General features: G+C 39.8%; 2 protein-coding genes across 3 annotated transcripts in view; one reads left to right on the forward strand and one right to left on the reverse strand.

Annotated features, from left to right (window-relative positions):
- The window catches only part of LOC144630310 (uncharacterized), a 39509-nt gene extending 15472 nt beyond the window's left edge, over nt 1-24037 (forward strand). For both annotated transcript variants that reach the window (XM_078488651.1, XM_078488652.1), the window contains exons 5-15: nt 228-302; nt 11211-11288; nt 12151-12234; nt 19814-19879; nt 19968-20047; nt 20493-20607; nt 20919-21077; nt 21635-21730; nt 21892-22020; nt 22599-22641; nt 22804-24037. In XM_078488651.1, coding sequence (XP_078344777.1) covers nt 228-302; nt 11211-11288; nt 12151-12234; nt 19814-19879; nt 19968-20047; nt 20493-20607; nt 20919-21077; nt 21635-21730; nt 21892-22020; nt 22599-22641; nt 22804-22979 — 1101 coding nt within the window. In that variant the 3' untranslated portion in view covers nt 22980-24037. The remainder of the gene's footprint in view (nt 1-227; nt 303-11210; nt 11289-12150; nt 12235-19813; nt 19880-19967; nt 20048-20492; nt 20608-20918; nt 21078-21634; nt 21731-21891; nt 22021-22598; nt 22642-22803) is intronic.
- LOC144630867 (uncharacterized) lies at nt 13012-16558 on the reverse strand. The gene is made up of 5 exons (XM_078489240.1): nt 16248-16558; nt 15633-16118; nt 14199-15190; nt 13486-14075; nt 13012-13284 (listed from the first exon to the last, which is right to left on the reverse strand). The coding sequence occupies exons 1-5, from the start codon at nt 16556-16558 to the stop codon at nt 13012-13014; spliced, it is 2652 nt and encodes an 883-aa protein (XP_078345366.1).
- Nucleotides 24038-24852: the final 815 nt, after the last annotated feature.

Genomic DNA, 24852 nt, shown 5'->3' on the forward strand with positions numbered 1-24852 from the left:
GGACTAGCTTCATTATTAAAAATAATAAGATAAGAAACCTTATAAGCCAAAATGGGTAGCAACACTCCTAAAGTTTTAATTCTGCAGCATAAAGTTGGTAGGCTCGAGGTATTGTTAGAGCTTTTCTTTTGTATACAAGTCATTTATTTTTTTGCTGCGTAATGTTAATAACATCACTATTTCACTTGAAATCGGTGTGTAATAAACGTGTCATTCTTATTTTGCAGGAATTCTACTTGCCAATGCAGTCTGGAGGAATTTTAAGCCCCGAAAACCTGGCCGCGATTTTTCTCAACTTACAGGTAATAAAAACTTTATAGCGTGATTCAAGCCGATTTTAAACAACTGTTACTTGAGGTTTTTGTGGGTTTATATTTAGAATCGTTTATGGTGAAGGCAAGGGTTATCAGTACAGTCCAATATCAAACAATTAGGTCTTGATATATTGGGACCAGCTATTTCAACCGTAAAAGCTTTTGAATGATTCAGTTAAAAGGTAACAAGTATCCAACCGTTTTTTAGTCTAAACTGTAGGGACTGGTCAATAAGTACAGGGGGGGGGGGGGGGGGGGGGGGGGGGGGGGTTAAAAACTGTTAAGTTACGTATCAACCACTGCATTTTCGGTTGCAGTTTTGGTTGGTCAAGTTGTTTTCGTGTTGTAATAGAAAAACAAATATTTTTTTTTCAGTTGATTTGCTTGAATGAATTGTTGAATAATGATCAACCATTTCATTCCAGAAATGAAATGTAACTCTCTTAGCTGAATGATTTTGAATGTTTAATAGAAAAATTGTGCGTCGAACTTATTTGACACAGTCAATTATAGTGGTATTTTGCGGTGGATATGTGTTTTGCCTTTAGAAATATTAAAATAAAGCTATTGATTAACATTTATAAAAAAATAGTATCTAACAATTGTTTGTTTTACACCGATTAACATACAGTTTAAGTTGCGCAACTTGGCATGGAAAGGTTTGGAGCACGATAAATCGAACGTTAACTTTTACAACATCCAAAATGCTCTTCAGACTAAAGAAAAGCTTAAAATAGTAGTCTAGTTAAAAAGAAAAATGCCAAAACTGTAACAACAACGCGATGGAATACGAGTAATTAAAAATGTAGGGGATTAAAAATGGCTTATAGTTTTTGCTCCGTCGGTTGGAACGAAATTAAAATGTAATTATATTTTGTAAAAGCTGATTTTTTTTTCGTACTTGAAATCCAACCGTTTTGCGTTCAAAGGCCATATTGTCGAATATTGTGATAATTTTGGTGTTTAACGTTTTGACGTCCTGTTGAGATCGATTTGTGTATTTTTTTAAACCTAGCCTTCTTTGTTAATTAAATTTAAACATAGCTTTGTTTGCACCCCGGCGACTAGTCTGGATTACTGACCCTGATGCTATGAAGAACAATTCGCACGCAATGAAGTCAAAGACTTTCAAGTTCCCCAAAACTCTCTCAAGTGTTTACATCATGTTATGCAAACACAACTTAACTAGGGAAAATTTTTCCATTTCTTTTGTAAAATCAAGCCAAAAAAAAAGAACGAATGAAACCTTTGACCATGTTTACAGAAGTTCGTGCAAACATCTAGCCACATAAGCTCCCTTTATATTAATAATGCATTTTTGTATAATTTATCATTATCAATTTATCAAGAACAAAAATGCTAAAACAAATGTAGAACTTCGTTCAACTGGCCGGATACGAGCTGTTCACCAGTTACAGAATATACGCAGAAAAGGGTATACGCGTGACGTAACGAATCCATTGTTTCCGGAGTCAGATCAAAACATTCGAGTCACCAAGCTCAACAAAATCAAAATGGCGGACGATGCGGTGGCAACTCGAATCTTAGTGTTTCGTAAACTGGCGTTTGTTGGCTGGGATATTCTACAGAAATAGAGTTCTTAACCCTATTTGTATTGCAAAAATGGGAATTTCGACCTTGCTGATGGTTTCAAAGATCAGTTTGATGAATCGAAACGCATACGAATCGATCTCATAAACGAAGGGTTTTCCAAGATTCTTCATTGAGCAGTGCACTGGCTGTAATCGAGTTATACAGAAGAATAAGAAATAAGTGGACACGTAGGTTTGGTGGTTATTTTCCTCACTGAAAACTGTATATTCTTGTGTTCAGTACAGACTATTCGCAGCTCAAGCTTGAACTTTCTACACTGACGGAAAAGAAAGCTTTTTATATTTGCTATTAAAAACAGATACCAGAGAGATATTTTGCTAAGCTTATAAAATGCTGTTGTGGTTTGATCATTCTTGCTGAAGAAAGGCCTTTTTCCGTGGAAATTAGAAGTTTGTGGGTAGACGTTTCGAGTTTTTTCTCAAAAATATAACTGATTCGAGTGTTTATTTGCAGTTATTAGTTTTACTTCAGTTTGATTGTGGGTTGTTCTACTCTGGTACAATGCTATTTTGGCTAGCTTTATAATTTGTTAGCGAGGGCAGCACTATGATTGTTGGAGTAAAGAAATAAAAGGCACAGTGCTAAATGATTCACTCTGTTGTTATGGAACTTAAGAATGCCGGTCTCTAAGAATCAGACAATTTCTCGATTTCGCGGCAAGAGGATGGAACGTCGATTTCTTTCATACTTTTATGTTAGATAGGCTAGGGTATAACTGAAATCACTGTATAGTTCTTTCGATTGAATATCCTTTTATTTTAAAGAAAAATGCAAATAACAAAAATCCGTTAAAATCGTCATTTGAGGCGCTAAATTATTCATGATTTTTGCACGAGTTTGAGAGCCTCGCGTGCAAAAACAAATCACTCTACCGTCTTTTAAACACTCAAACCATAGTTAGCAATCTCTAAACATCTACTGAAATGATTTTGGGAAATATTGCGTTGTTCTTTGTAGACAAAATAATTTTATTTCGAAGGCATACAATTCACTGCCGTAAAAGTACTTGGTAAATAATATTAATTTTCACCATGTGCGAAACCTTCAAATCGTTTAAGCTTCTGGTGGTTGAATGTTAGAAGAATGGTGTATAAATCCCTGTAAAAATTTCTCCGGGCAAATGATTAAAAGCGACGTGAGATCTTTTCGAATTCGGTTAAATATGCAAATATTTGACCGTCCGCGGTCAACTTTGAAGTTACGGGTCAGAAATAATTTTTGTTCCGTGTTCCAAGTCCTAACCCATTTAAGACCAAATTAAGCATATGAAAAAAATATGTAATTTTCTAACCTTTATCTGCTGTAAAAGGTAGGTTCGAAGGCCATTTTAGCATGATTACGGCTCTTATCATTCGCCCGGGATCATTCGTCGCATCTGAGCTTCGTTTTCCTTCCGCGGTCAACTTTGAAGTTACGGGTCAGACATGAATGACATGAATATTTCAATCCGAGCAAAAGTCTTAACCCATTTTGGGTCAAAATAATCACACACAAAAACATTATGAAATATTCTAACCTTAATCTGCTGTAAAAAGCAGGTCCAAAGGCCTTTTAAGCACGATTCCGGCTCTAAGCATCCGTAGTAATTTGAGCTTCGTTTGTGTAAGTATGTCATATTCAGGGCGTTACAAATCGATAAATTCGATACTCGATAAAATCGATTGTACTCGATAATTTTCGATACTAATTAATCGATTAATATCGAAAATCGATATAAATCGATAGCAGAGGTTTTTGTGATTATCGATTTTGATCGATTTTATCGATTTTCTTAATTACAGTTCGATTTTTATCGATTTCCATCGATTCATATCGAAAATATCGATTTCGTCAGAAATAAGGCGAAGAAGAAGACAGAGACTATAAGCGAGGAACAAATGACTATTTTCATCGAAGGAAAAGGCAATAAACCTTGAATCAGTTGTATAAATCAATTTTAATAAAATTTCAACAAACTGCATAGGTTTCTTAAACTGTAACAAATAATGTTCTTGCCGCTAAAAACCTGTAAAAACAGTAAAAACAAACAACAAATGTAACCTTAACGGCAACGAGAGAACAAAAACTGATGTCTGTTTTAGGTAAACCAACTTTGGTACGCATCGACGAGTTAGTAAGTTGCAACTGTTTCCGCAAGTATTGGCTGTAAACTGACTTGAGCGAATAGCCAAGAAGACAACACCTTCATCCACACACGACGCAACTGAATCAAGTGAGCAAAAAAGGTCATTACGCATGAATGGCACATTAAAAGGCAATAGACAGTGAGAATAAAAGTTACAACTTGTATGAATAAAAGGCTTTCAAAATATGCTCCAACAATTTCCAAGAGAAATAATAGGTGAACAAGGATTTTGAGAAGTTTCTCCATTCTGTCATCGTAATAGTATAAACAAGTTATGCTGCTCTTCAAAGTTAAGCTGCCTTTAAATTTGCTGCTCTGTTTCCTTCCGGTGAATGTTGATGTTGAGCGAGTTTCACCTTCCTGTAGATTCTCGCGAGCTTGACGAACTTTAGCTATGAGTTCTGCTTTTTTTTCATTTGATCGGTAGGTTACATTTAAACTGTCTAACACCTCTTTCAGAAGGCAGACAGTCATATCCTCTGGAGGCCCCATTTTCCGCTTTTCCTTTTCTATTTCCCTCAGACTTTCCTCCTTTCTCCTGGACTCTTCCTCTTCCTGTTCCAACTTTGGCAATATAGTTTCTAAAGCTTCTGCATCTACTTCCAAGGGCCACTTCCTTTCTCCTTGGGCGTTTCCAAAAGTGAGCAAATGCGTTTTGCATTCACTCCACATTATTTCTTTTGTTGGTGACAGCAACCAATTGCTATTGTCCTTTTTCACGTACGAAAGAACTTGAAAACAAACTGATATTTTTTCATTTGAGTCTTTCCCTTTCTTCCACTCGAAGACAGGTACAGGGGATTTAGAATATGTGTTCCGCACCAACCGCAATACCAAACCGCATCTCAAACCGAGACGTGGGACCCAGAATGCTGCAACGTCCTCAAAGTATAGTCCGTTTTCAGATTTATTTGGCGCAACAAGCCTTTCTACCCGTTCGTAAAAATCATTCCTCGAGACAGCCATCCATCTCGCCATTCTTGAAGAAGATGGATTATATACCTTTCCCTGCTGAAGAGACAAAAATTCCGCAATGTGATAAAACTCTCCATCATACTCAACATAGTTGGGGGGAACTGAACATTGTGAATCTCCCAATGGGTCCTGCCTGTAATTGAATCGAATGAGTTATCACAGATTCTGCAGATTTAATGGCCATGAACGGGAGAGGTTTTACGGTAAGACAAGTTGATTTGTTTTCTTGGCCGAGTAAACCGATATAATCGGTTAAACTGTGCCGAAATATTGGGGTTGCGTCTCATATATAGCTGCATAGACCAGCCAAATCTTGTGATTATCGATATTTATCGATTATTTCAGCCAAATCTTGTGATTATCGATATTTATCGATTATTTTAGCTAATCGATTAACAATTATCGAGTATTATCGAGTAATATCGAGTAATCGATTAGTTTCCGATGATCGATTTCTATCGATTTGTAACGCCCTGCATATTTAGTGGTCGAAATCCAATCTGTGATCAACTTTCGGCGCTTCTCGTCACCACTGCATCTTCTTCGACGGCATACGCCGATTGTTAGTATTGCCTCGTTAATAGTACACAAAAAAATAACATCTGATCGCTAAACGGCATGATGTCGGCGCTTACAGTAGCTTACGGTCCCATCTTGCAATGGGCCGTCTGTTCGTCACGCAATACTGTGTCATGGACATTTTTTTAGGGGGTGGTAGGTGGGTGTGGGAAAGGTTGAATATGCGGAAATGCTTGATTTAATACTTTATGACAAGTTCGTACTCGAGCCAGCAACAACAACAACAAGTACAGTGATATCATTAGGCAGACAAGATAAAGCACACGTACTGTCAGTTGATAAGCGTTTGGTACAGTGTAATGCAACTGTTCGCGAATTCGGTTGCTCGCGCGGGGTTGGTTGTAATACCGGGGGTGGAAGGAGGATATAAATCTTTACTAAACAAGTAGAGTTTTTAAGTAGTTATTCCCTTTTTTACTGTAGAACCGAAAAAGAAGAGAAAAACTCGCGTCTATGTTTTTTGGGGGGTGAGGGGGTGGGGGCCGGGGGGGTTCTTGGTTGGTTGGTTAGCAAAGTTTTATTTTTTTATTTTTCACAAAGATACCTAACCAAATATCGCATGTCCTGTATAAATGGTTAATGATAGAAGTAACGATAAGTTTTGATTTTTTTTTCGTGATCGAGTGGCAACTTCATAAAAACATTGCATCGCAATTTTTTTCGCCCTACGGTAAATCTGGGTGACCTGTGGCTTCGGGTGGTCATTCGTCAACCTGTAACAAAGTACTTTCTTGGGGTGCCGTTTTGAACATACTGTCGAATTCATGATGTCTAAATTCAACAATAACTAATTTGAAGTTTAAACGAAATTAAAACATGTTAAAAAAACTTAGTGCTAAAACTCTATGCTAAAAAGGATAAGCAAAATTGCTATGGCAATTCGGCGTGTGAAAAAATCGCCAAATTTAATTTAGTGGCTTCCTAAGTAAAGGCCTTCTCTGGGACCCAAAGTCGCCGTAACTTTGGGCGACTTAAGGCGACTTTAGGCGATTTTAGCTCATTTTGTCCAAAATTACGGGCGATTTAAGGCGATTTTGGGCGACTTTAGGCGATTTTGAGCGACTTTAGGCAATTTTAGGTGACCTTTTAGGCAATTTTAGGTGACCGACCTAAGTACAGTTGTTGTATACATGTATATGGGAATCATCCTGGTACACCATAAAGCATTGTTACAGAAAATATTTATACTTAGAGCGACTTTGGGCGACTTTAGGCGACTTTGGGCGACTTTAGGCGATTTTGGGCGATTTTGGGCGATTTTGGGTCCCAGAGTAGGCCTAAGTAAACAAAACCTTGGTCGTGCTAGCTGCCTTGAAAACACCAAACAAATAGCTAGCTTCTGAATTTTGGTTTTTCACGGGAAAGAGTCATGTTAGAGTTAACTAAATTAATACTGGGACTTGTGACTGCTGATGTCCTTCTCACACGACAGTAGAGGTGCGATTTCAGTGTGACGCTTTCGATCTTTAGAATCAAAACCGCAAACTCCACGAACAAGGGCCTTAAAAGAACAACAACCTTCCATTTCCAGTGAAATAAACTGAACTTTGAAAAAATTGTTCACGCGCTGCCTTTAAGCAAACAGACGGTGCCAATAACTAGCACGACCAAGGTTTTGTTTACTTAGGAAGCTACTAAATTAAATTTGGCGATTTTTTCACACGCCACAGGTCACCCAGATTTAGCGTAGGGCGAAAAAAAATTGCGATGCAATGTTTTTATTAAGTTGCCACTCGATCACGAAAAAAAAAAAATCAAAACTTATCGTTACTTCTATCATTAACCATTTATACAGGACATGCGATATTTGGTTAGGTATCTTTGTGAAAAAAAATAAAACTTTGCTAACCAACCAACCAAGAACCCCCCGGCCCCCACCCCCTCACCCCCCAAAAAACATAGACGCGAGTTTTTCTCTTCGTTGTCGGTTCTACAGTAAAAAAGGGAATAACTACTTAAAAACCCTACTTGTTTAGTAAAGATTTATTTCCTCCTTCCACCCCCGGTATTACAACCAACCCCGCGCGAGCAACCGAATTCGCGAACAGTTGCATTACACTGTACCAAACGCTTATCAACTGACAGTACGTGTGCTTTATCTTGTCTGCCTAAAGATATCACTGTACTTGTTGTTGTTGTTGTTGTTGTTGTTGCTGGCTCGAGTACGTACTTGTCATAAAGTATTAAATCAAGCATTTCCGCATATTCAACCTTTCCCACACCCACCTACCACCCCCTAAAAAAATGTCCATGACACAGTATTGCGTGACGAACAGACGGCCCATTGCAAGATGGGACTGTAAGCTACTGTAAGCGCCGACATCATGCCGTTTAGCGATCAGATGTTATTTTTTTGTGTACTATTAACGAGGCAATACTAACAATCGGCGTATGCCGTCGAAGAAGATGCAGTGGTGACGAGAAGCGCCGAAAGTTGATCACAGATTGGATTTCGACCACTAAATATGACATACTTACACAAACGAAGCTCAAAATTACTACGGATGCTTAGAGCCGGAATCGTGCTTAAAAGGCCTTTGGACCTGCTTTTTACAGAAGATTAAGGTTAGAATATTTCATAATGTTTTTGTGTGTGATTATTTTGACCCAAAATGGGTTAAGACTTTTGCACGGATTGAAATATTCATGTCATTCATGTCTGACCCGTAACTTCAAAGTTGACCGCGGAAGGAAAACGAAGCTCAGATGCGACGAATGATCCCGGGCGAATGATAAGAGCCGTAATCATGCTAAAATGGCCTTCGAACCTACCTTTTACAGCAGATAAAGGTTAGAAAATTACATATTTTTTTCATATGCTTAATTTGGTCTTAAATGGGTTAGGACTTGGAACACGGAACAAAAATTATTTCTGACCCGTAACTTCAAAGTTGACCGCGGAAGGTCAAATATTTGCATATTTAACCGAATTCGAAAAGATCTCACGTCGCTTTTAATCATTTGCCCGGAGAAATTTTTACAGGGATTTATACACCATTCTTCTAACATTCAACCACCAGAAGCTTAAACGATTTGAAGGTTTCGCACATGGTGAAAATTAATTTTATTTACCAAGTACTTTTACGGCAGTGAATTGTATGCCTTCGAAATAAAATTATTTTGTCTACAAAGAAAACAACGCAATATTTCCCAAAATTATTTCAGTAGATGTTTAAAGATTGCTAACTATGGTTTGAGTGTTTAAAAGACGGTAGAGTGATTTGTTTTTGCACGCGAGGCTCTCAAACTCGTGCAAAAATCATGAATAATTTAGCGCCTCAAATGACGATTTTAACGGATTTTTGTTATTTGCATTTTTCTTTAAAATAAAAGGATATTCAATCGAAAGAACTATACAGTGATTTAAGTTTTACCCTAGCCTACCTAACATAAAAGTATGAAAGAAATCGAAGTTCCATCCTCTTGCCACGAAATGTTGGATTCTAAGCGACCGGCATTCTTAATTTCTTCTTGGGCATGACAGTCTAGTCACTTTACTCTCTCTTCACCCAGGGGTATAAATGGGTTGTGATGGTCTAGCATCCTATCCAAGGGGGATAGGATGCTGGGCTGGTCCGATTAACCGGGCTGGCTTGGTTTGCCGAGATGACTTTCAGCCCGGTTTTAGCACGAATGATCAGAGCACGAATCATACCTCTACATCCTATTTAGGAGGAGAATTGATTTTTTCGTCAGATATTGTGCTCGGAAGAGAAATTTAATGCTGGCCCATTTAGCTGGGCTGGCCCGGTGAATGCGATTACATGGAAAATTTTCAGCCCGGCTAGCCGGGATCCTGGCATCGTGATACCTGGATCTCAGCTAACCGGGCTGGCCCAGTTGTCATGTAATCGCGAAGGTGCTTTTTGTTGCGTTTAACAGACGTGCCCAGATCTCGGCAAACCGAGCCAGCCCGGCTCATGTAATCAGGCCCCTAGAAGCCTATGGTTCAGAAACCAGGATAAGCACTGGCAGTATGGGACAATCAATTGGCTCGACACAGACTTCACCTTTGTTTTGATTTCTTGCACTTTGCATGACACCAGGCTTTACCCCATCACCCTTCCTGCAGCCAAGAAGGAAATTTTTCCTTTCCACTTTACCCCAATTCTCAAATAAAAATAGAAGAGAACTTTGCTCGCAGAATAAAGTTATAGTGACAAAACAACAAATACAAGCTGGCAAAATTAATGTGTGCAACTTTATTCTTTTTAATAATTTGCCTTCTTGATTGAGGAAAGCACCTGAAAAAAGATAAAAAGGAGACAATTCTCAGCTTTTCAGAAGTACAAATATTTATTTGTATCAATATGCATCATATACACTGGTGACCCACTGGTACCAGGATCACCTCCTTAGCATATTCATATTGTTATTTAGCAGGCTTATTTACCAGTACCACAAATCATCATCATCAACAAACTGTATATTTCCAATCACATTAATAAAAATAATTTTTTAGGAAATTAATTTATTGGTACAGCTTAAAACGAAAGGAAGGAGATAGTGAGGAAAATCCCTGCAATAATCCGCCATATTCTTAGCCTGCGTAGCAGGCGCCGTAGTTTCGAGCGCGCGTATGGGAAACGCGAAAGGCGCGAGAGGGCCACGCGAGGAAAAAATCGATTTTTTTCCTCGCGTGGCCCTCTCGCGCCTTTCGCGTTTCCCATATGGTAGCCTGCGTTGCAGGCGTCTGCGAAGTTTAATAAAAACGCGTTTTTAAAGGGTGCGATTTTTCCTCGCGCGGCCTTCTCGCGATCACGCACTCTTTAAAAACGCGTTTTTATTAAACTACGCAGACGCCTGCAACGCAGGCTACCATATTCTAATCGCTTCGGCAAAGTGAAGTCTTTCCGGGAGTCTATTCAGATGATAAAGCCACAAATTCTCCACGCTGATAATAGATTTTGCCTGCTAAGATACATTTCTATCTGAGTCAAAGCAAAAGAGATTACCATTGCCGCGAAAAGCTTACGGTTTAACACTACACAAATACACAAATACTTCGAGCGTGAGTGCAAGCTGCGGACTCGCAATGAACACTCGATTTTCAAAAAAAGTCTACCATAAACTGAAATGGTCTACCACGTGCAGACTTCGTACAAAGACGAAACACAGGCAAACGAATTCGGAAAAATTGTTCATTTCCCCGTCAAAATTGTGTAAAGATCAGAAAACCAAATGAAATATACACTTACTGTTATATCAATACCAAAATGGCGGACACACCACTGCTGAGACGAAACTTCAAACGCCTGCAAAACGCTTCACATTGCACCTTTCCTCGCCAAACTTCGCCATGTTGTTCAAGGTTCTATTCACTACAAAAACACAGGTCCACGTTACCGGATGTAATAGGGAATGGCCGAAAATAGACTGGAAACAACAAAGTGTATTTTTTGCGGAATATTTTTGGCGATTTTTTCGTATTTTCGCTGAGAACAATGGTTTCGTTACGTCACGCGTATACCCTTTTCTGTTCACATATAAAGGTCAAGAAATTAACTGTCACTTTATTTTTTCCAATTTGACCTTGCAACCCTTGTTTTTAATTGTATCTCAAGTAGAGCATTTTCGTCATAAATCTTTTTATTTTTTTGAAGGAACTGCTAGAAGTGAACTCAAAGTTTTGTGCGAAGCTGCAGAAAAGCCTGGAAGAATCAGTGGCAAAAGGCGATGAGGTATTAAGAGTGTAGCACATTTAAATTGCTAATTAATAACTGTCAAAATCAAAGAAGTCTAAAAACCAATCAGAATTGCCAATAATTGTGCAGTGACCAATCAGCACACAAGAAATAAACATAATCCGAGGACAAGACCGCTAAAACAAGGAACCAGTGGAAAGCGCGGGAAAACATGTAACCGGTTGCAAGCGCGGAAAAACATGAAACCTTTGGAAAGCGCGGGAAAACATGGAACCCGTGGCAAGGGCGGGAAAACATCTAACCAGTGTCAAGCGCGGGAAAACATGTAACCGGTGTGCAAGCGCGGAAAAACATGAAACCTTTAGAAAGCGCGGAAAAACATGGAACCCGTGGCAAGGGCGGGAAAACATCTAACCAGTGACAAGTCGCGGGAAAACATGTAACCGGTGTGCAAGCGCGGAAAAACATGTAACCTTTACAAAGCTCGGAAAAACATGGAACCCGTGGCAAGGGCGGGAAAACATCTAACCAGTGTCAAGCGCGGGAAAACATGCAACCGGTGGAAAATCGCGGGAAAGGTTGCATAATGTTTGGTATTTGTTTTTGTATTTGATTGGTTGCAAAGTAGACATCTTTGCATTGATTGGCCAGACCAGGGTCCACGAGTTTGGAAAGGCCACTATAAAATAAACTAGTTTTTTATACTTTTGAATGGTTACCCACCTCGCATTGGAATTGTTTATAGAATTTGTGGCCAAAAGTAAAGACCAAAGACCAGAGAAAAGAAGAACATTTTACGACCTTGGAAAGTATGAGAAAACAAGGTCATTTGTTAATGTATTTGCTTTTGTTTAAGATCTAAGTTATATTCTCCTATTTTGTTTTGTTTTTTTTTCAGGAGTTTTCTAACGTTAACGTTGGAAGCATTTTTCTCGAAAGTGTCGATTTCTTCCAGGCGTATGAGATTTACTGTTCAAAACAGGTAAAGACACTGAGTTTTGATAACTGCAAATTTTTGTTATCAAAATAGCAGTTCTCCTTACTATTCCCATACATTTCTTTAAATGTTAGTTGTGAGAATTTGTTGGTCCATCAAGACAATATCCCCTAGTTGATTATCTTCTGTATTCTCATAAGCTGTCTGCTTGGAAATGTATTGATAGTGTTATTAGTCTAGTAGCTTAGTGGAATGATCGTGACACACTGGACAAAAGTGCCAAACTTTGTATACTGTTTCCTTGGGATATGAGTATTAAATCTAGGATGGGTGCCCAAAATAAGAAACTTCCTGTTATCATATAAAATGAGAAACACTTTTCACCATTACCCTGCAGTGCTTGGTAACCAGGCTTTTTCATCAAATATTATCTGCGACAGTTTTGAAGAGGGTAGCAAAGGTTTTTGAAAGGTAAAATGACTTACAATCAATGCAAGAATTTTCCTGAACAATGATTCTTGATTTTCTTCACAAAAAAGTATGTTTTAAAATTGCCTGGTTACCAAGCTATTATTATTTTCATAATACGTACTAAGCCCTTTAAAAAATTTGTTGGGTGATTAAACTATTAAACAATGTATGTGAGCATTTCTGTGAATATTTAATCTGGAAAGTCTCTCAAATTATGCTTGTTATCGTATAAATACTCTAGTGGTTTCCAAGCTACACTTTTGAAGGGTTTGTTTGCAGGACGGGTCGCCCAGCCTTAAATGTTGTGTATAAAATCAAACTGTACTATCTGCATTTTATCACAATAAAAAGTCATTTGCTGCATTTGCATTTGCACAGATCAGTGCATGGCAAGCTAGCCTTTGCATATTTGCATCTTGAACACGAAGTTTTACATGAGCACTTGACAAGTTCTCGGCAAGATCTCGAAACTTCGGGGAGTGTTAGCCAGACGGGAACCCAACCGCCATCCTCTTTCCTCCAGCCGAACTCATCAGCGGATGGAATGCTTTGCTGGGGATTGTCGCTGGTAGCCCAGATCCCAGCTTGATACACCGATCTTTTAGCGTGTTGAAGGAGTGCATCCTTAAAGGAAGAGATAACAGATAATAACGAATGTATAAGTGATAAGAGCTGATAAAAACATAAAAACACCAAATTCTGAATATTCACCTAAAAGAGCTGAAAAAAAAAAACATTCAAAATTTCCAACAGCTGGGTGCTTACAAAGAAGATCACACAAAAAGCTGTTCCTGCATTCGAAAAATGTTAACATATTTTTGTCACCTTTGTTGGAGGAAGCTTATCCATTGCTCTGTTCTGCTTACAGAACAGTTCTTTTCTGGCTTCGTTGATGGAGTCACAAGGACAAGACTTGTCATACATAACGACGGCCATTCTCTCGATCTTTTGGAAATGCTCTGATTCAGCATCCAGGTGCTGGAAGGGGTTGTCGGCAAGGTACTTAAGTGTCGGAGTAACTGCATTGTACTGCTGCCACGCTTGCCATGCAGAACGCTTTCCCTTTCCAACAAACGCTGAGGTGGTGTCACATCCGCTAAGCGCGTGAAACACTGGAAGACAACTTGCCCTGGTCTCTCCAAGGAAAGCGAACACTCTGTTGACACTAATGAAGGTGAAGTGCTTTCCCATTCCAAAGGCAATCCAAATGTCTGCATCAGGTCTCTCTATGATCAGTCGGCCAAACTTTCCCACTAAAATAACGACCACGTCTGTGTCCACAGTCCTTATAAGAACACTTTTACAGCCTGACTGTAGGGCATGTAGAACATGAATTACAATTCTCGTATCAGCCTCTTCGTGGTTGCACGGAGGCATAGGGGTTGCTGCTGACCCACACGATGTTACAGATTGTCCTGCAAGAGCAAAAGCAAATTAAATCAAGACTTGATTTGTTAGTTATCAATCATCAAAACATAGTTATCATAGTTATCAAAGCAATAAGCCAAGTACCAGAGTACACAAATGCACACACTTACCAGATGTAATATGTACAGCCTTTCCTTCCGGGACACTAGCACTGATGCCTGCAATTTTAGAACTAAGGAACCCAAATAACTCAGTTTTGTTTGCTGGATCTCGCAGGAACTGCGACCAGTTGGACGGAAGCTTCGTTTGTCCGGCCACCTTCCTTCGTACTCCTTGTCCACGCTTTTCCCGCGTTGACTCTTTAAGGCTGTCTGCGCTGTAGGTGTCCCACACAATGTCCACTCGAGGGGAGTGCTGAAGTTGAGAATTCACATAAGGAAGAAACACTAGATCTGCATATTCATCAAAGGTCGAGGCGACGCTTGTTGGTAAGCTATGCACGATCACTGCACCATCTAAAACTCTACAATGATACCTCATTGGTGGATCAGAGTGTTCCTGTGGAACAAGGCACTTGAGAAGTTCCGACTTTGTACCGGGAAGGTAGAGGTTGCCAAGATCGGAAAGGGAGGGTGGAAAAGACTGGATTTCGTGCGAGAAAAACTCATCCAGATCACCGTCTCTAATTTGCATGGCTACGTAGAGTTGTGCAAATAACGATACGTTATTCGCGAGCACTTTGATTTTCTTTCCTTGATTTGCTGATTTCTTTTTGCCAGATCTTTTGAAGAGACTTAGGTTGTTCTTCTTGATGGTGTCGTGAATGGATTTTGTACGGGCTGTAACCACATCTTTGACAAAGGCCTGGTACTGGGCCTTACCGGTGCCCTCTAGATCACGGACACTTTCTGCGACTTCTGGTTCTACGCAATCTCTGCTATCCAAAGTAACCAGCTCCGGAAAATCATCCAAAAAAGGGTTTCCCATGCACTTGATGGCGTCGCAAAGGTTGTTTACTTGCTTCTGGAATGTCTTCTGAGTAGCTTGTCCTATCTCATGGTTTTTGGAGTTGTTGAGATTATCTGGGTCGTCAGCGGTTAAATACCCCGTCTCGAACTGGTCTAGAAGTCTAGCAATCTCAGGACCAGAAAGCATCCAACGTCTATGGAAAATAAAATCAAACATGAATGCGAGAGCAATTTTAATTAATCATGAAGGCTTAAATAATTCCCTAGCTACAATATTTTAGACAAAACCAGTTGAAACAAACGCATTCACAAATGTCCCGACCTGCAAGCAGGTTAAAATACATATTTTATCCACTTCTGCCCTGGCCTACTCAATGTTGTTTCTTGAGGTTTGAGGTTTGACAGGCTTTGTTTCGAAAACACAAGCATATGCATTTACAACATTGAAATGGGGGATGGGTTTTGCAAAACTGAACTCTGTTAGCTAAATAAGTGAAAATTTACTTAGTGTTTGAACAGTTTTGTCCAATACTTTAGTGTTAAATGTAATGTCTTCATTTGCTCGGAAGTGTGACATAGCGGTGGCAGGCAACCGAGTGTAAATTCGTTTTGTCAGAAAAAAACACAGTTGTTTACCTGAAAGCAACTGGATTCTCTGTAAGTCCCACAGCTCCACCAGCAGCCTTCACTGTCTTATTTTCTTGCTCATGTACTTGATCGATTGCAATCGCAGAGAAGGGTTTGCCTGTTTTCGACAACACCCAGTGTCCCTGGTCATCAAATTCTCTCTTTATAGAATCGGGAAGACACTTCATATCTCTGATGTGTATTGGTGTCCATCGCGCATAATTGACATGATCAAGGGCGAAGAACAAGTGCACCAGCTGCTCCAGGACTTCCACATACAGTGAGAAGTTTCTCTCGCGTTCTGCACGAACAAGGATGAGAATCAAGGTCTCGTACTTCAAAACGGTATTCCAGAAGAGGAAGGTTGGACTTCTTTTACCCATTTCGTCTTCCCAGGCCTGCATCGACGAAGTTTCTGCATTCTCGCTAGCCAGATGTAAAAACGCTTCGTTCTTCAGGTTGTGGAGAGTCAAAAGGGTAACTTGATGGGCATGCCTATAAATAAAGTAAAAGAAATAATGAATTTGGAAAACACCAACGGGACACCCATTTGTCTTTTATTACTTAATACTAAACAATAAAAAATATAAGTAAGCAATATTTGCATACTAGAGATCAATTTACCTTGTCCTGGTAAGGTGTGATGCCTTCAAGAATGAATCTGCTACCCCAGATGTTGCAATGTCTGCCTCAGTAATTGCTGTTGTCCAGCCAGTTCCCTCCAGAAGATCTCCAAGTGTGTTCCACAATGCCATTTCCAGATGGAGACCTCCAAGCATGACGACAAACTTCCCCTCGCCATGTGTGTCTGGCCATTTCCACTGTACTGTTTTGGCAATGGTAAACAATGGTTGGTCAAAGGCAATCACCGGAATCTGGCCTGGATTTACAAGTGTTATCGCATCTTGTATTACATCCATACCATGCTTGACCATGGCGGGTGTCGCTGCTTTTTCATAAAACAGTGGCATTAAAGCTCGCACTGTTGCAGGAGAATGCTGCTGACTACCTTGACGAATAGTTGAATGATACGCTGCCCAGGCTATCTTGTCTGTTGATGTCAATGTCCCTTGAATTTTCTGCTGGCTATGCTTCAGCCAAGCATTCTCTTGGGCTATAGCTCGATCTAGATTGCCCTCAAAAGAGGATAACTGGTTAGTTTTAGGAACTGAAACTGAAGTAGCTGTCAGGGAAACTGGAGGTACGTTTGCATAACTGTCAGGAAGGCGATGCTTCTGGTTTCCTGCTGGGGGAACTCTCAAGGGAGGTCGGCAATCACCAGGCTTATCCTGGGTTGGGAACTGGAAGATGCTGATAGAGGTTCCATGAAACGAGGACGAGGCTGTTGTTGAGCTCGGGTTATGATCGATATTATCCAGAGCAGCAACAGAAAACAACCCTGTCCTCAAATTTGCGGGGCACACACAGTTGTCTTCTTCGAACCGTTCGCTGACTGATGTTGCGAGCCAGTCTTCAATTTCTAAAACACGATCATAGGATACACTAAGTCCCAGCTGGTATAACCTTGTTATCAATGTTCTGCTCCTTGTTAAAGAATGGATGTTGAAGCCAATGTAGAGGGGTAGCGGTGGCTCTCTGGGTGCAACATGTCGTGGCTTTGAAGAACTGGACTCCGATGGCCTCTTCTTAATATTGAATATGATTGACTGACAGACCGTGAGACAAGCCTGAGATTCACAGTGATTTTGATCTTTAAGGTTAAGGCCGTTGATAATCATTGACACAAGAGACCTGAGACTTGTTGGTATTGACTTTTCCTGGCACTCGAATGGAAAACATCCCGCGAAACTGAAGCCTTTATGCTCAAGGATATCTTTTCTGACAGTTGATGCAACCTTTGCAAGATTGTTAGCATCATCAGAAACGTCTCGCTTCTTTAACGCATCCTTTAACAAACTGTGCATTGCTTCTTTGAAAACGATGACAATATGCTTCCCATCATGCTGTTCCTGTGCATCACTAAAATGATCCAACAGAGACGTTTTCAGCCGTGTCTTGTTTATTTGCTTCGGAATTCCCAAGTCTCTAAGACGTGCTTCATACATGGCATGGATTTCAGAAAGTTTAAACAACAAAATCCCTTCGTCGACGCTTTTCTCAATATATGTTGTAAGCTCAACAAATGCCCTTGATTCATTCATCATCTCATTCAGGCTGTCTTCATCCATGTTATCCTCCTTCCTCTTCAACGAACGGTAACTGTTCCTAAACTTTGTCAAACAACCAATATGGTACTTTGCGTCAAGTGACACAAGGTCTCTAGACATTCTTGAGAGCAGCTCAAAGTCCTCCAGTTCTTTAGCCATGTCTCGAATCTTTTCATCCACTGTCAAAGATGTAAAGTCGTGGAGAATTTCGTCTGAGTCTTTATCACAAAAGATGCACACTACATCATTCTTACTTGCTTGTCTTCTCTTAGAATTCCTCCGGGACCCTGCCTCTTCCTCCTCTGTTTCACTCTTTCTTTTTTGGGACTGTCTCTGTTTAGCCTTCTCGAGTTTAGATGAGGTAAATTTTAAACGGCAGGACTTGTGCCACGAGGCCTTGTTAGCAATCAATAATTCCACAGTCGCTGTGCTCAAGTCCAACTTAAGCTCTACAGGTAAAGAACTTTGACTTTGAAAGACGTGAGCATTTTCTAAGAAATTCTTGTACACCTGCATACGCTCAATATCCGTTGTGTTTGCGTTCAGAGGGCATTTCAAGGGTGTTTGACTTACTTTCTGACATATTATACACCGATCCCACGAAAATGCCATTGTTATATCATCCCGATTAGGGTCTAAATAAATAAATACAACAGATTTAATTAATAGGAAGTTGACAACTTAAAAGTTAATATCTTGCACAGTTAGTATTCTCAAAGTAACCGGTAACCGTTTTTTTCCTTTATGTTTTTCTATCTTCATGGTTTCAAAGCTGAATCTTTCCTGTTTCAGAAATCGATAATTTTCCGTCTAGAAAAAATTATAATTTATGAAACCACAAAATAAAATTGATATTTTCAAAAATATACCAGTTCAGTCCGCCTACCGTACGGCAAGCCTTTGTTTTTTTATCAATTTTTCACTAATTCAATTAAAACAGCTTATATCTACATCGATGAAACACTCGATTTTTTCTCAGAGTTTTTCTTCGTTTCAGTTGAAGAACTCAGTGAAAAAATAGAAGAAAACAAAACTTTTACTTAGTAGACCAAAGAATGGAACTTTTTACTACAAATTTGCTGAATTAAAACGATATTTTCACCATACTACTTACAGTCTCAATAATGCTGCATGGAGGCCGCCATCTTGGAACTTGCGAATGTCCGAGGGGGCCTGGACAAGAAATACTTCAAATCTCCTTAAACTAGGCAAACCCTTTATAAAAAAAAAAACTATTTTTCGTTTCAAAATAATTGACATTTTCCCATCCAGTTGCAAAATAAAAGGGTTATGCACAATTTCCTTCAATTAATCGGGAGACCATTACTTTAATAGAAAAAATATTTTCATTGTTATTGACACCACAGGTACTAACCTATCACAGCAATTTCGTGAAATATTTAATTGCTTTATATATCATCCTGGAAGTCCTCAGCCGCATGTGTACAAACTCTTACATTGATTTTGAGCCATTTTACCCTTCAAAACTGTCGCATATACTATTTTATGAAAAAGCCTGGTTACCAAGCACAACAGGGAAATGATGAAAAGTATTTTCCATTTTATACGATAACGGAAAGTTTCTTTCTTGGGCACCCATCCCAGATTTAATACCCATATCCCAAGGAACCAGTATACAAAGTTTGGCACTTTTGTCCAGTGTGTCACGATCTGGCTCAAATTTTGCGTTAAGCTACTAGACTATATGGAGAGATAAGGTGTCAATCATTTTTGGAAAATTATATGAAAAGGTGTCGAATGTTGTTTGTGTTTCAAACTCTTTTGTCCGCAATGAAAAACTCTGAAAAACTGCCATATAACTTCATCGAAAAACCTGTTCAGCAAAAAACGTAAACAAATCAAGTAAACAACTAAAAACGTTTTTATACTTTCTCGGTATAGTAGGAAAACTTGTAAAAGATAGCATACAAGTGAACTGCACTGAACGTTCGGCTTTGAAATGTAGGCACCTTAGTTGATTGTGTTTTGATAATGCCTTTTTGATATTTTGTTTCATGCCAGACCGCTGCCTCTGCCTTGCTGGAATCCCTTCAGAAGAAAACAGAGCTGCTAAGAATCTTTTTGAATGTAAGTACAATGTGAGCAGCATTTTGTAAAGTACGATTTTTGATTAAGAATTTATTTATTTATTTATTTATTATTTTTGTTGTTTTAGGTGACGTGCCGGGAAAATCCGAAGTGCCGAAAAATGGACTTGAATTCTTTCATCCTTGCTCCTGTGCAACGAATTATGAAGTAAGTGATTGAATACGTATACAGTCAGTCAGTCAGTCAGTCAGCCAGCCAGCCAGCCAGCCAGCCAGCCAGCCAGCCAGTCAGTCAGTCAGTCAGTCAGTCAGCCAGCCAGCCAGCCAGCCAGCCAGCCAGCCAGCCAGCCAGCCAGCCAGCCAGCCAGCCAGCCAGCCAGCCAGTCAGTCAGTCAGCCAGCCAGCCAGCCAGCCAGCCAGCCAGTCAGTCAGTCAGTCAGTCAGTCAGCCAGCCAGCCAGCCAGCCAGTCAGTCAGTCAGTCAGTTATCCAGTCAGTCACTCAGTTAGTCAGTCAGTTAGCCAGCCATCCAGCCTGTCACTCAGTCCGTCCGTCCGTCAGTCAGTCAGCCAGTCAGTCAGTCAGCCAGCCGGTCAGTCAGTCAGTCAGTCAGTGAGGTCTGTTGATGCTCATATTTTTTATTGTTTCTTTCAGATACCCTCTGTTACTTAGTAGAATCTGCAAGGCATCTCCTAGAAGAAACCCAGATCGCGAGAAACTCAAAATGGCGCAAAGAAGAATCGAAGAACAGCTAAATAAGATTAACGCGGTAAGTTATTACTGATAAAACATCAACAACGTCTTGAATTCTTTATCTGAGCCACGCCCAGATTGGTCTCCTTTAAGGTTTTTATTAAAATTTTCCGAATGGCATCCCCCTTTTATATGAGAGTCCCCCCGCCGAAGGGGGGGTGCAAGCGTTGTCACTGCTTTCTTTCGCGGATGACGCTTTAAAAATACCAGCTAGCTGCGTCATCCTGGAAGACAAGCCAGAGGCAAGCGCAAATAAAGATGTTTTGATTTATACGTCTCGTAATCTGGAAGGTAATCAGTCAGTTCTTTTCTTTCTTTTGTTTATAGTTGAACACGGCTGTTGAATCCCGTCAAAGGCGATATCGAGCAAGTCAACAGCTTGGCCGGTCCGAGTCGCTAGATAAACTACAGATGAAGAAAATGGCGTCAGATATTCTTAACTGGACCATGGAGGAGATGCAGCTTCTAATGCATGGCGTATTTCAGGTCAGTGGAGGTTAATAAATCAAATATCAGTGATTCTAACGCCTGGATACGAGTTGTGGTTAATTTTTTATCTATTTTGAATAATTTGGACGTTGTCAGGCTAGAAACCCTGGGACCGAACATTTCTCGGACTTTCGTGTGGAGTTCGGGAAAGTAACGATCGTTTCCCAACGACAGAATCCAACTTATTCAAGATGGCGGCAACGAAAACGATCGTGAATTCTAACTTTTATTTATCATTTATATCGAATTCAAGTAGGCAAGTTATGCAAGAAAACCTGATCTTCTTGGGAAACAAACGTTGACTTTTTCGTTGAAATCTTAAGTTAATGTTTTGTTTTAAAAAAGCCAAAAAAACAACAACAACAAATCACGAAGAGAAAAATTACAAGGAAAATTTCTTGCTGCTGAGTGAAATTGTTTCCTTGTATTCATGTGAGAAACATCATGACGGTGTATCTTATTCATTTTCAGGAATTTCCCTATCACTTTAACTCAATGAAATAGATATAGAGATTTCTTGATTTCTGATAGCGTCCTTTCTAACTCGTTTCCAGATCACTATCCACGAGTTCGGCGCGAGCTGGAACCGACGCAGCAGTAAGAAAGCCATGTCAGTGTGTGCACTGTTCTGCGTCAGAGGTCACTCAGAGGTTTGTATCCTTAAAAGGACATTAGGTTTTCCTTAATATGATATACCTTATTTCTGTTATTTAGGTTCTGCATTTAACAGGCCTCTCTTTCAGGTAAACACATTTACATCTCTGTTCTTTAAAATTTTCTAACGTTTATCTGTCTCTCCCCTCCCTTGCAGTTTGTTCGAGTCGACTCTGACGATGAGGGGGAGTGTGAGGAGCCGTTGTTCCCCGGGGAGGGTGAGGTGACTGATGCCGCTGTTGTTCTTCTCAGAAAGAAGATGAGCGGGAAGTACACTCTATTTAAGGTAAGGTTTACAAACTTTTTGCAAAATCAGATGTCCTTTTATAGTACATGAACATAAATCCGAGGGAGTGATGCAACTGGGATGGGTCGTGTAGCAGCTCCGGCAAGGTCTAACATGAATGGCTTGCTATCTTTCGAGAGAACAATAGGACAAAAAACAAGAACAATGCCCCTAGTCCCCTAAACAATAGCAACTACTACACTGGAGGACCGGTAGAATTACAAGCTTACGAGAGCTGATATCCTACTGACCGGGATAAGCTCCGGCCTGATGGGCCACCAGGCTCGTATGCAGATTTCGCCTTTACCATGACCTTACCAAAACGGGGATGATTCACGATTCCTGATTGAAGAGGACGCTTAGGAGTTTTAGCCAATCACTGATTCAAAATCAACGCCTTAATTGATCTGGCTATCGCCAACTTTCCCGCGCTTTGAGTTTTAATTGGTTGATTTCAGTGTTGCTATATGCAGTCTTTTACATCGTGTTTTTGCTCGCTTAGTCACTTTTTCAGTCAGTGGTTGTCTGTCAACTGTTCTTTTTTACTGAATTTCTCTTCAATTTGTTCTGTTCTACAGGAGCCATTGTTTCTGGACATGTGCGTAATTTACAGGGACTGTGGTAAGTAGGCCTGCAATGCGTACATAGTGATAAAATTTACTTATCTACCAACCTCGTTCCCAGGTCTTTTCCCTTGGTAATTTTGGATTTTTGAGCCCTTTACACAATTTATTCATGAGATATTTCCTCTCACTTGCTGCACTATATGCAATTTTGTTGCAGAACGGAAGGATGCGTTTGAAATCATGTCAATCGGCAAAGAGACTTACGTGTTCAGAGCTTCCACTAGCCGGGAGTATCGCCGATGGCTAAAGTACCTCAGGCTTGAAGCCAAAGAACTTGGCGCGTGGAAGAGAAGACGAAATGGGCTTCCTAATATCATGATAAAAAACTTATAGATCTACGCCTTTGAGACAGACTTACGTATAAATATTTGCTTCAACAAGTTGCGTCTTCTCTTTGGAGAGTCTTCGTCAAAATACGCAACAGTATATGATGCAAGATTCAACTAAGTTGATAGAACTAGTTTGGAAAACGAGTAGCTCCCGATTTTTTCAAAGATAAGTCGCGTGTGCAAGCACGCATGAAAATCACCTTACACGTGCACCCGTGCGTCGCGTCTCCTTGTGCGAGGTGAATTATGGCGCGTACTCACTCGCGTGCTCACGTGCGCACGTGCTTTGCCACTCGACTAACACTGAGAAAGGGACCTTTATGGACGGACCATTATTTTATTTAGGGAGGAGGGAGGGGGAGTTGAGCGATTTCCAAAAAATTTCTGCACTGAAAAAACGGCTGAAAAAAATCGAGCAAGGGGAGCCATGGTGAAAAAAAAATACAAAGAAATCTTTTAAAAAAATCTTGCACAACATAAAGGTGGAAAATATCTTGCCCAGAAAAAATTGCCCAAACCCCCTCCCCTCAAAAAAATAATGGTCTGTCCCTTAGATCGGAGTTCGAGCAGGAGATTGAGTACAAATAGGAATTTTTAAACCGTGTGTATGCTTTCGATACCAATCTCATGCCTATAGTCTCCTGTTGAACTGGTCAGCAGTATGAAGATGTGACGGCTCTAGGAACGTAACTGTATTGAAATTCGAAAGTCATTCTCATCCTCAATCTATTACTTGCACAGTTATCGAAACGTCCCTAAAGACAGACTACACGTTGTCAGCCTAGAAACAGTTTTGTCATTATGTATTGTTAAAACAACAACATAGCTTCAGAGATAATATATTTTATTAAATCATATTGCAAATCATTTGCGAAAAAAAAGTGTGAAAACGAATGGAACTGTGTACTTTTGTCACTCGCTAAAGTATTTAATTTATTCTGACTCAGTACTACATTAAGCAGAGCCATATCTATGACAGGAAAATGTAATATAATGTAACCATTTTGTTATAAAAACTAAATTATTAATAAATTATCATAACTTGTCGATAAATGGTTTGGAATGTTGTCTTCGGGATCATTCGTATGGTGAAACGGATCCCCAGGGGGGTACTCCGGATTTCAATGACGGGAATGATCGAATGGGGGCAAAAATCAAGACCCAAAAAAATCCCTAGGGCTTCCAGCATAACCCAAAAAAATCCCTAGATCAAAAATAGACCCCTTAAAAAATCAACAGCAAAACACGTTCGTTTGTACTATATCCACAGAACTACGCAGCCAAGGCACTACTAGGAATCTTCAGATTGTTTTAAATACCCAAAAACATCCTTATTTAAATCAAAAAAAAAATGTCAAATTTTCCTACCCAAAAAAATCCCCCCCCCCCCCCTAGGAACGGATCATACAAAGTGATAAATTAAGGAGAGCCTCCAGTCGGCTGAAAAATAGTTTTTGTGCACGACCAACGCGAAGTCATCGTCCTTTTCGCTATCCATTATTTTGCTCAAACTATGGTAAACAGTGTGACGTCACATCTTAATATCACGTGGTATTTTGGCCGCTCGTTTTAAGTGCCATTTTTAAAAGCGAAAAAGTGCAACTTCAACGCTTGTAAAATCGACAATTTTTATCGTAGAATTCTCAAACTCTGGAATTGTGCATTTTTTGGACCACTTTTAACTCGGAAAATTCCGAGTTTTGGTGATAGGGCCGATTTCACTCCTTCCATCCTTCACTCGATTCCTGTTAACATTTTAATTGAATTAATTAATTAATATCAAATTTAATTAATCTATTAATATTGTGAAGCGGGTAGGGGGCTGGGTAAAACGCGAGCTGTTATGTGTTACTTTATATGAAGTACACAAAGGCTAT

This window comes from Oculina patagonica, chromosome 11 (assembly GCF_052425735.1).
Source record: "Oculina patagonica isolate OP01 chromosome 11, crgOcupat, whole genome shotgun sequence".
In the NCBI taxonomy this organism is placed as follows: domain Eukaryota; kingdom Metazoa; phylum Cnidaria; class Anthozoa; order Scleractinia; family Oculinidae; genus Oculina; species Oculina patagonica.

Coding starts and splice junctions, on each gene's coding strand:
- LOC144630867 (XM_078489240.1), bottom strand. CDS start 16,558: ATGGTCAAGCATGGTATGGATGTAATACAAGATGCGATAACACTTGTA. Junction 16,119..16,247: donor TCACACCTTACCAGGACAAG/GTAAATTGATCT, acceptor CTTTATTTATAG/GCATGCCCATCAAGTTACCC. Junction 13,285..13,485: donor ATAAGCTTCCTCCAACAAAG/GTGACAAAAATA, acceptor TCTTCCTTTAAG/GATGCACTCCTTCAACACGC.